Source organism: Acomys russatus, chromosome 10, assembly GCF_903995435.1.
Source record: "Acomys russatus chromosome 10, mAcoRus1.1, whole genome shotgun sequence".
Lineage (NCBI taxonomy): Eukaryota > Metazoa > Chordata > Mammalia > Rodentia > Muridae > Acomys > Acomys russatus.
Genome location: NC_067146.1, coordinates 7,613,668 through 7,626,023, shown reverse-complemented (window position 1 = coordinate 7,626,023; position 12,356 = coordinate 7,613,668). Strand labels below are relative to the sequence as shown.

At 38.9% G+C, this 12,356-nt stretch overlaps 1 protein-coding gene across 5 annotated transcripts in view; it reads left to right on the top strand.

Annotated features, from left to right (window-relative positions):
• The window catches only part of Agbl3 (AGBL carboxypeptidase 3), a 61,522-nt gene that overhangs the window by 6,371 nt on the left and 42,795 nt on the right, over positions 1 to 12,356 (top strand). For all 5 annotated transcript variants that reach the window (XM_051151750.1, XM_051151749.1, XM_051151751.1 and 2 more), the window contains 2 exons: positions 6,241 to 6,426; positions 11,082 to 11,189. In XM_051151750.1, coding sequence (XP_051007707.1) covers positions 6,241 to 6,426; positions 11,082 to 11,189 — 294 coding nt within the window. The remainder of the gene's footprint in view (positions 1 to 6,240; positions 6,427 to 11,081; positions 11,190 to 12,356) is intronic.

Genomic DNA, 12,356 nt, shown 5'->3' with positions numbered 1-12,356 from the left:
AATTTTGGGGGTCACTTATATACACTATCATATCATCTGCAAATAGGGATAATTTGACTTCTTCCTTTCCCATTTGGATCCCCTTGATCTCCTTTTGATGCCTTATTGTTCTGGCTAGAACTTCAAGAACTATATTGAAGAGATATGGGGACAGAGGGCAGCCTTGTCTGGTTCCCGATTTTAGAGGGATTCCCTTGAGTATCTCTCCATTTAATTTAATGTTGGCTGTTGGTTTGCTGTATATAGCCTTTATTATGTTTAGATAAGTGCCTTGAATTCCTGATCTCTCCAGAACTTTAAACATAAATGGGTGTTGGATTTTGTCAGATGCTTTTTCTGCATCTAAAGAGATGATCATGTGGTTTTTCTCTTTCAGTTTGTTTATATGATGGATTACATTGATGGATTTCCATATGTTAAACCATCCCTGCATGCCTGGAATGAATCCTACCTGGTCATGGTGAATGATGTCTTTGATATGCTATTGTATTCGCTTTGTGAGTATTTTGTTGAGTATTTTTGCATCAATGTTCATAAGAGAAATTGGTCTGAAATTCTCTTTTTTTGTTGGGTCTTTGTGAGGTTTAGGTATCAGTGTGACTGTGGCCTCATAGAAGGAATTTGATAATATTCCGTCCATTTCTATCTTTCGGAATAGCTTGAATAGTATCGGAATTAGCTCCTCTTTGAAGGACTGGTAGAATTCTGCACTGAAACCATCTGGCCCTGGGCTTTTTTTGGTTGGGAGACTATCAATGGTTGCTTCTATTTCTATAGGCGAAATAGGGCTATTTAATTTGTTTATCTGGTCTTGGTTCAATTTTGGCAAATGGAATCAGTCGAGAAATTTGTCCATTTCCCTTAAATTTTTGAATTTTGTGGCATAAATGCCTTTAAAGTAGGTTCTTACAATTCTTTGTATTTTTTTGGTGTCTGTTATTATGTCTCCCTTTTCATTTCTGATTTTGTTAATTTGGATAGTGTTTCTCTGTCTTTTAGTTAGATTGGCTAACGGTTTGTCTATCTTGTTAATTTTCTCAAAGAACCAGCTCTTGGTTTTGTTGATTCTTTGGATTGTTCTCTTTGTTTCTAATTTATTTATTTCAGCCCTGAGTTTGATTATTTCTAGGCATCTACTCCTCTTGGGTGTTTCTGCTTCTTTTTTTTCTAGAGCTTCCAGATGTGTTGTTAAGTTGTTTATGTGGGATGATACCATTTTCTTTTTAAAGGCACTTAGTGCTATGAATTTTCCTCTTAGCACCGCTTTCAATGTGTCCCACAAATTTGAGTATGTTGTTCCATCATTTTCATTGAATTTCAGGAAATCTTTTATTTCTTCCCTTATTTCTTCCGTGACCCATGTGTCATTAAGTAGAAAGTTGTTTAGTTTCCACGTGTTAGTATGCTTTTTGTTATTTCTGTTGCTGTTGAAGTCCAGCCTTAGACCATGGTGATCTGATAAGATACAAGGTATTATTTCAATCTTCTTGTATCTGTTGAGGTTTGCTTCGTGACCAACTATGTGATCAATTTTAGAGAACGTTCCATGGGGTGCTGAGAAAAAGATATAATCCTTTGCGTTTGGGTGGAAAGTTCTGTAGATATCTGTTAGATCCATTTGATTCATGACATTGGTTAATGAGGTTATTTCCCGGCTTAGTTTTTGAATCAAAGACCTATCCTTGAGTGAAAGTGGGGTGTTGAAGTCTCCCACTATTAATGTGTGGTTATCGATGAGTGGGGCAAGCTTTGTTAATAACTCTTTTACAAATGTGGGAGCCCTTGTATTCGGAGCATAGATGTTCAAAATCATGATGTCTTTTTGGTTGACTTTACCTTTGACGAGTACGAAGTGTCCATCCTCATCTCTTTTGATTAATTTTGGTTGAAAGTCTATTTTATTAGATATTAGAATGGCTACCCCAGCTTGTTTCTTGTGACCATTTGCTTGGAATATTTTTCCCCAATCTTTTACTCTGAGGCAATGTCTGTCCTTGTGGTTGAGGTGTGTTTCTTGAATGCAGAAAAATGTTGGGTCATGTTTATGCATCCACTCCGTTAGTCTGTGTCTTTTTATTGGAGAATTGAGACCATTGACGTTGAGAGATATTAATGACCAGTGATTGCTAAGTCCTTCATTTTTGGTATTTGTAACAGTCAAGATTTTGTGAGGTTGTGATTTTGCAATTGTATAGTTACCTATTTCCTATGTAGTTTTGGTTGTAGTTTGACCAGTTGGGGTGGAGTTTTCCTTCTAGTAACTTCTGTAAAGCTGGATTTGTGGCTAGGTACAGTTTGAATTTGTTTTTGTCATGGAATATCTTGTCTTCTCCTTCAATGGTTATTGATAATTTTGCTGGATATAGTAGTCTTGCCTGGTATCTGTGTTCCCTTAGGATTTTCAGAACCTCTGTCCAGGCCCTTCTGGCTTTCATGGTCTCTGCTGAGAAGTCAGGAGTAATTCTGATAGGTTTGCCTTCATATGTTACTCGGCCTTTTTCTCTTGCCGCTTTTAATATTTTTTCCTTGTTCTGTTTATTTTGTGTTGTTATTATTATGTGGCGGGAAGATTTTCTTTTCAGGTCTATTCTATTTGGTGTTCTGTAGGCCTCTTGTATGCTCGTATGCATCTCCTTCTTCAAATTGGGGACATTTTCTTCTATTATTCTATTAAAGATATTTTCTGGGCTGTGGAGTAGGTTGCCTTCTTCAATCCCTATTATTCTCAAGTTTCGTCTTTTCATGTTGTCTTTTATTTCTTGAATGCTCTGTGTCAGACACTTTTCAGATTTAGAATTTCCCTTGATGGATGTTTCCAGTTCTGCGATTGTATCTTCAAGTCCCGATATTCGTTCTTTCATTTCTTGCAATCTGCTAGATAAGGCCACCTCTGAGATGCTTGCTTTCTTCTCTGATGCCTCTTGATCACATTTTTCTTCTGTGTGTTCCTGCATCATAGCTTCCATTTTTATCTTCATGTCTTGGACTGTTTTAATGATTTCCTTCATCTGGTTATTTATATTTTTCTGAAATTCTTCAAGTGCCTCTTTATATGACTCTTTTAATTCTTCAGCCCTCTTGTTTGCCTCCTCCTGCATTTGTTTACAAATTTTATTTGTTTCTTCCATTATCATCTTCTTTACTAAGGACTTGAGGTCATTTTCTTGACAATCCATTGCTGCTAGGTTCTCCAGGTTGTTTTCATTGGGAATGTTGGGATCCGGAGATGCCAAACTGTTTTGGTTTTTGTTAGAATTCTTTCGCTGTCCTCTTGTCATTTTGATGGCTCTGATGTTGGAAGGTATTTTGTAGTGACCTTCGCTGGTTGAGAGTGGTTAATTGATGACTGATTATAGGTCAGGTGCTCTTGCCTGTGGGGATCAGGGAGTATTTCCGTGGAACAGGTAGGTAATCCGGTTTCACTCCTGGTGATTTTCCTCTGCACCGTGGGCTCCAGGCTGAGTCAGCCAAAGTAGATATATGTTTGGACTTTACTGCTGTAATTCAGATCAGCAGTTTGGGGACCTAGAATAAGGTCCGCACACAAACGTTCTGGTTGTGTAGGTTGATCCAGCTGCCTGTCCTTCCTGTGGCTTTGTAGTCAAGACCCCAGGTAGATCAGATCTTCTGGGGGTGTAGCTGTCTTTTAGCTCTGTCTCTATACCCTATAGAGGTGTCCAACCTCTCCCAGAACTATATTCCTGAAGGGACCAAGGTCGCTCTTGGTCAGCAATTAGACACTGCAAGCAAGACCCACGTTTCGTCTCCTGATAATGTGAGAGTGCCTGCCTTGCTCGGGCCAGGATCCCTAGCTAGGCTCTCTCGTTCGGGGAGTGCAGGGCCAGTGCCTTGTGGCTGGGTAAGAACAATAGGGTTGCAGAGCTCTGGCGGAAGCCCCCAGAACCAGGTCTTCCCGCAGGGCTATGATGCTCAGCTATTGCTCTAGGCAAGACCCACGTCTCCCAACAGGTCTGTGGAAGCAGTCCAAGCTGCCGCTGTTTGCAGTCTCAGTCCACTGTGATCGGTGTTAGGTTGGGCCCCGGATGGCTAGCGAGCTGCAGTCCCGCTTTAGCTGTCTCTGTTGGGTCCCACCGCCTGTGTTTCCACTTGGCCTAGGCGGGTGACCTCCGCAGTTTGGGGTGGTGTGGAAGGAGGAATCCTAGGGCAGATTCACCCTCTTCACTGAGACTCCTCTGGCTGGGGACTCTGGAAAATCCCCTCCCCAAACAGCGAATCTTTGCATGTGGATTCCGTTCCAGAGTTTGGGGAGTGCGTTTAACACCTCCAGGATGTTGCTTGTCCCAGGGGGGTAGGCCCCCTGTTTGGTCTGCGGCCTTTGGGGCCCCACTCACCTACAGTTCTCAAAGTCCAGCAATCTGTGGCTCCACTTATGTCCCTGGTCTCCTTGGAGTAGATCAGATACGTGGCTCCTTGGTTGGCTCCATCTTGGAATTCCCCTGGCTCTTCATTCTTATCTTACTCAGATTACAAAGACCTTCTCTACCCCAAGGTCATAGTTATACTAATCAAAAAAAAATCTTAAGTACTCCTCTCCATTGATCTGAATTTTTATATTTAGTTTTTCATATGAGTAGGTTTTATGTTCTAATTCATAAATAGCTACTGTGTCATTTGGTAATCTGTGGGATTATTTATTGAAATTTGTCCATTTTTATCACTAATTCAAAATGTCACCTTTACCATACATTTGACCTGTTAGCTTTATCAGGTACTAAATCTCATTTTTCCATTCCTGGACTCAAAAGTCCTCATTAATGTTGTAAATTATAGCTTTAAATGTGATATTTTGGTATATGTTAGGACAGGTATCTCTTCTGACTCTTATTTTTCTAATTGAGTCAAAAGTTAGAAATAATCTGAATATCCAAATATAGAAAATTTATTATGTAAATCACACACACAAGTGTGCCTAAGGTACATACTGTACTAGCAGTTTAGGGAAGGCGTTTGTAAGTGAAGATATAATTAGTAAAGAGCCACAAATGAATTCTGATAGCCATATCAAAATAATTCTAGTACTAATGTAGATATTTATCTGTGATGTATATTTAATAAAGTCACAGTCATATGTTTAAGGTGATTCAATTTTGGTAAAGCCTGTTAAAATATAACTACACATTTAAGGAATTGATTTGAGCAATAACAGTTCACAAATTGGGTGTTTAAAACTGGAAAGTGTTTGGGCACACTAAGTCACATATAAGGGGAAGACATAAAAAGTAAATACATAAGCCAGGCAAATAAAAGATTTGATTGTTTAAAGTGGAGCAGAGAACTTACTTCGATCCTAATGGAAAGCTCCTGGAGGTTAGTTCACAGGTTCTGTAGGCTATAAAAGAAGAGAAATAAACCTAGAAGGAATTTCACATCGAACTGATGTAATTACATGCCAACAGAGAAAGAGCCATGTATTGCCTGCCAAGGGTAGGCCATAATGACTGTATGAACCACACTCCTGGGGTTGGGTCACAGTGCAAACTTGTGTCTTAGAGATCACTAGCAACCATTAGGTATACAGTTCCAGTAAGTCGTGAGGTTATGATCAGTGGCTATATTTAACTTATTGGACGATTAGTATGGTTAAGAAGTCAAATATGGGGCTTGAGAAAATAGATCATTCAGTGAAGTGCTTGCCTCACAAACTTGAGGACCTGAGTTCAAACAATAACAATGTCTGCATGGTGGCTTGCACTTTATAATCCAGCACTCAAGAGGTTTATGTGACAGGAAGATCTGTAGTGCTCACTAGATAGCCAGTCCAGCCTAATTGGTGGTCTCTGGGCCAGTGAAAGGCCTTGCTTCAATGGAGGTAGACAGTGTTCTTGAGGATGACACCAAAGGTTGTCCTCTGGCCTCTGTGGGCTCTTGAGCGTACACACACACACACACACACACACACACACACACACACACATATTTAAAAGTCAAATTTAGATGATTTGCTAGGGATGCTGCAAGAAACAGACATATTTAAAGTATTGGTAAGAAATCATTGTAAAATAATACTACATATGTTAACAAACATTTTTAGCTATTATGAAGATGCATTTTTACAAAATTTTATTTAGATATTTAGAATGTCATGAATTATTAAATCATTAAAATGATATATATATATGTATAAATTAAGTATGTTGAAAGGAAAAGAACTATATGAAACATGTAGGAATTGGTGGTTTCCTTCTGGTCACCCATGATTATGTTTGAATATTTTTCCAGCTGATTCCATTGGGGACCCATTCTTCCCTCGGACTACACAAATTTTGTTGGAGTATCAGCTAGGAAGATGGGTACCACGCCTTCGTGAACCACGAGATTTATATGGTGTTTCTTCCTCTGGTCCACTAAGCCCAACACGGTGGCCATACCATTGTGAGGTGGTTGATGAAAAAGTCCAGCATATTGGTATGTTTTTAGAGGTTGGGGGATTCAGACATTAACAAACTTATTTTATCAATCTTGATGTTAATAAGGACACTAATGATGTAACATCTGCACTCCAGAAATACAACATAGGCTATGTGCTTAAGTAAAAAATTTCTACTAGCAATAAAGGTTTAAAAGTGGAATTAATTTTAAAATATATTCTATTTAATTAAAGTATATAAAAAATATTTCACTTTCTTTTTGCACAAAGTCATCCAAATCTGATATGCATTTCATACTTATGGACATCTTAGTTCACACATTTCACTGTGCTTAAAAGGATTTTAAAATGTATACCAGAGCTGGGTGTGGTGGCACATACCTGTCATCTAGCATGCCAGAGGCTGAGACAGAGGATTGCAAGTTCAAGGCCACCCTGAACTATATATCATCAGATCCTGTTTCAAATAAACAAAATCTTCTATCTATACTAGGTTTGAACAATCCTGAAAGATTTGGCTATCCCAGGCAGATATACTGGGACATGCCAAGTGTCATGTACTCATGAACCGCAGTCTTACTCATTTTTGTTCTGTGACCCCCAGTCTCTTTTCTTCAGTCACTTTGTCTCTGTGTTTTTCTTTCCCAGTTCTTGTTTCTTTTCTTCAGGTGACATAGATGGACTGTAGAAGACCTGTTTAAGGTGTATTTTTTTTAATTGTTTATGTGTGGTATTTTCAAATTGGTTTTCTACTTCTTGGAAAGAGCTCATAGATTTATGTTCATAGTCAAAGGCAGTGGACATAAACACAGTCAAAACCATACCCATTGCTGTACACCTTCCTGCTGCTGTTTTCCATTGTTGATTGTAGAGTCCACATATGCTATTACTATGTAGAACTCTAACAAAATATTTGTGAGTGGATAAAAGTAAAAGCTATCTTTGCTTATTACAGTGCCTACTGAAGTTAAGTGCCATTCAGGAGTTTGTTTTTTATTGTTGTTGTTGTTGTTGTTTGTTTGTTTTGTTTTTGTTCCTCGAGACAGGGTTTCTCTGTATAGCCTTGCCTATCTTGGACTCGCTTGGTAGACCAGGCTGGCCTCGAGCTCACAACAATCCCCTGCTTCTGCCTCCCTGAGTGCTGGGATTACAGGTGTGTAATCCCACTCAGGAGTTCTTAAAAACTAAATTTTCTTCTTGCGTTATCTGGCTTTAGATGGGTAAGTATCATGGCAAGACAGGCAGTTAAGATAGGAGACACAGAGCCGGGCGTGGTGGCGCATGCCTTTAATCCCAGCACTCGGGAGGCAGAGGCAGGCGGATCGCTGTGAGTTCAAGGCCAGCCTGGTCTACAAAGTGAGTCCAGGATGGCCAAGGCTACACAGAGAAACCCTGTCTCGAAAAACCAAAAAAAAAAAAAAAAAAGATAGGGGACACAGAGAAGCAAAAAGACTAGTGGTTTTGCTTACAGAGAAGAAGCCAACATTTCCCCCAACTTCAAAATTGTAGGTCTAGAAATACATTAAGAATTCACATTTCCTATTATAAGCACTGAAGCAGAGCTGCCTTCCGTGTGTATTTCCCCTAGTTTATGGCCTCTCCTGCTTGTCCTTTCAGCTCTGTCATCCTACCTCTCTAACAGCTTCCCTCTTACTCACATGCCAGGGGAAGAAACACAGAAAACAAACAAGCAAACCAAACCAAACAAAATGCCACCATGTACTAAATCTTAACTCTTCCTGAAGTCCTTCTTATGCCTTGCTCCTGTTTCATAATCCCTTTGTGTAGCTGCGTCAGAAGGGAAATGAAGCTGAGATGGAACACCCTCTGCTTCTCCTGTGGCCTCTGTCTGTGTTCTCTTCTGCAGGAGTGGTGAGAAATTGAGAGCAGAAATGACCCAAAGGGAAGAGGGAAATAAAACCCCAGCATATCACTGCTTCCCAGCATGCCCCTACCCATGCTGACTCCACTTAGCAGCTTTGTCTTCCTCTAACTGCCCACTGTGACATCCTTGGTGCATCCTGTTCTTATGTTTCTAGCACTTAATTTCAACCTTCATTTGGCCTTCAGTGATTAACATCAGTGCGTCAGGATGGAAAAATGTCTCTGTGCCCTGCCTACTTGACGCACTCCCCGTTTTATGCTTTCAGATTAGAGCAGTTATATTTTTGGCTTCTACTAATTCTAAATATATTTTCTTACCAAACTCATGTTTTTTAGAGTAGTTGGATTCTTTGGTGCCGTATTTCAGATGTCTTGCATGTAAATAAACTTTGAGCTTTATGAGCCCAGCTTCCGTCCCGAATGAAGCTGCAAATGCTCCAAGATGCAAGTGTAGATGTGGCCTTTCTTAGCATTGGTTTCCCATGATACCCACAGTCGTCATGGACATTTCAAAGTTAATAGTGATACACATTGTACTTCCTTTGGGGTCTGTGCCATGTTCTTTTGCTCAGTCTGGATCCTATAGTATTTGCAGGCTGTGTAGGTTATTAAACTGCAATATCCACACATCCTTTATTCAGGAAGAACTGGAATTTGCTCCCAGGTGTCTGACAACTTTCCCTGCTTGCTACCATTTCAAAGTCTGTTTTTCACGGTCTGGCACAGTCCTTTGAAATTGCTTTTTTTAAAACAAGTTTAGATATTTGATAGGACACACAAGACTAAATAGAGCATCATTGTAGATTGCTTTTATTTAAAGGCAAAGAGGCTTCTGGCAAATGATGCAGCCCAGAAGACATCCTGGCGCAAGCTTCCCAGAGTCTTAATTCACACAAATGCAAACATGTACAGGCACACAATGACTTCTTTTGATTAAAACTTCAACAACTATGCAGTGAATCTGTCTGCCGCAGAAACTAAGGCAAATCACAACTAAGTTTTTATGCCTTTCCTATCATGTCATTAAAACAGCTTGTTTAACTGCACTGCCAAATGAAGGACATTAGTTTATAAATTTTGGGTGGTTACCAGAGTAGTCTAAAACAGTTCATCTACTAATCTTACTGTCCTTTTCCTAGCCAAGAGTCAAAACTGGACATCCACTGCGCCATGTAGATAAGAGTAGATAAGGATAGAGGTTTTCTCCTCCCCAGTTGTATACACAGTTGTCTATTGTGAAAGTCCTTCCATATTAGCTCATATACACCAACCTTTTTACGATTATGTTAGATTTCATTAAGTAAATGAACTATAATTTAATTACTTAGCTTTGCTTTTGTCTTTTAGATGCCTACCTGTCTTTTCCCAGATGTTGGAATACTTAGGTAGCCTGAAACCAGTACTGTAGTAGACTCAATAAAATAATTTGGAATTCATCCAGTTTATTTTTTATTGTAAGGGTGAGGATGATATCCTGTCTTTATTCTGCATATCTCTTAGCTGAAGTTGGAACCATGACTATACTTTTCAGAAGTGTCAGAGTCATGTAATACTGAAAAACTATTCCAGACTGAAAGAGGCTAAACACACATTATGAGGCCCAGTGTGGTGGCACATTCCTGTAATTGAAGCATCAGGAGGTGGGGTAGGAAGATCCTTGAGTTCCAGTGAGTCTGTATTTCAGAATTCTAAATTACAAATAAAAACATAGTTAACTGTGATGTGCGATTTTAAATTGTATGGCTACTGGTACAAAAGATTGCTACTGGTACACTAATAAAATCTCCATTGGAATCTAAGGGTTACACAGTAGTAACAAACCAATATTAATGATCTTGATGGTTGTATTAAGGTTGTACAGGAGGATTTCCTCTTTGTTAGCCACACACAAGTATTTGGAATGGATTTGGTACCGTGTTGTTAAATATTTTAGGGAAACAATTCTGGTTTACTGCTGTGCATTTTCTACATATACGCAATTGTTTCAAAATAAGTTACAAAGCAACATACCTGGGAATAATTCTAACAAAGGACATAGAAGTCTTGTATATAATCATAAAGCATTAAATAGTTAGGCAAATAGTCTTTTCAGAGAGGACCACTGGGCCTGGAAAGAGCCACCTAATGCAGAGAGCACCATGCTATGGGCTTGTGAAAGAAGAGAAAAAAGGAGGGAGCATCTCCTCTCCAGCCCTGGCCCTCGATGATGCGATGTGAACTAAGCTGCTCTACTGTGCCTTCCCTGCCATGATGATGAACTCACTGAAACCACGAACAAAGTTAAATCCTTCCTCCTTTAAGTTTCTGTCAGATGTTTGATCACAGAGTCTATAAAGTAACTAATATAGAGGGAGATAGTGCACTCATAGTTTGGAAGGCTCATTCTCTTAAAGACTTCAGTTATCCCCAGACTAACCTATAGATTCAGGGTCTTAAGAATAGTCACCCTGGCCAGGAGAAGAACCACAGCTATGTTTACAAGTATAAGGGGTGACCAAGAAAAGGGATGAAGACAAAGGAAGCAGAAAGTAAAAAGTGGAATGAGCAAGATACTTAGAGATGGGATAAAACGGCGTGGAGGAAACTGTCCTGTAAAGCTTATGAGCATAAAACAACTGCTACCAACTAGACAATAACTTAGAACAAGGTGCACACTCAGTATGACAGTGTTATTCCTTGCAATGAACCCTGAGTAAAAATATAGCCCTACATAAAACATTGAATTTTAGGCTAGATATATATCAATTAGTAATATCCAAGCATATATCATTTTGAAGTCATTTAAATAATGTCCCTTCTTTTTTTCCAGAGTGGACTCCTTTTTTTCCTGAACCAGTATATGTCCCAACAGGCCATGAAATAGAACCTGTTTACCCTAACTCCAAGGAGGATGCTGTGGTTTATCTAGCTGAAGATGGTGGGCATATACTCTAAAGCATTGCTGTAAAATATAATTGGTGTCTTGTTCACTTGTTCTATGGAGGGAACTTCAAATTACTAGGAAGTTCCTGTTGCCTTAAAAATGTATAGCTGCATATTCAGATATTTAGTGCTGATTATGTTTTAAGGCATTGAAGATATATTTAAAATATGATTTCCATAAAAATAGATAGTTCCATATATAATGAATTATGTTCTCTATGTTCTCAGATGTAAATCTAGTGATGTTATCTGCAAAATTATTATTCTCTATCTGCAGTTCACCTTTGTAGAGCCATTCAAATGATTTTCTGTTAATTTCATCCCTGTTTGATGCATTTTTAAAATATTACTATTTTTGAAAAAAAATAGTCCACATTGCAAACAAGATCCAAGATTATATTCTGGGAAACTATTCTTAGCTACAAGATAAGCATTGACACTTTGAAAGCTCTACAAACGCAAGTCTTATCTGCTTTATGACAGTGCATGCTAAAGCCCAACAGTAGTTTGGGCCAGGGTCCTAACCTGTCACTGAAGCACTAATGTCAGGAGTTATGGGATCCTTATGAAATTTCATCATCAGAGCTCAGTGTCCTATTATTTCTATCTATTAAAATATCTTCCAAGGGCATACACAGTGAGAAGACAACCATAGCAAAGAAAAATTCTCACTGATTGTTTTTATACAGTGACAATCTCAGAAACCACATATTCACCCATATCCAGATACCTAAGTGATAAGTGCCTCTTAAATTTTAAACTTTTTTCATAGCTAACATGTCTTAGAGCTTTCACACACCACCTCTTTACCCATGTCTGTGGTGTTTTGTTTTGTATATATTCATGCATATGTGTATGTGTTGAAATCCTTTGATAGCTGGAGCTCTTATCCAGGTAATAAAAACAATTTTTATGTATGAAAACAAAAAAAAAATTCCATGGCCTAACTCTTTAAGTGTGTGAGATTTTCGAGTGCATGTGCAATCATTCGATCAATTTGTAGATTAAGTTGGTATTAGATTTATTTCTGGTCTTCACAAGCACCCCAGGATTCACATCCTCTATATCACCATTTAGGGGGATGCAGAGGAGGTTCCTCAGTTCTGGACCATAGACAATAGACCTTTCAGTAGTTCAAAAAAGCATTGTAAATATGCTCACA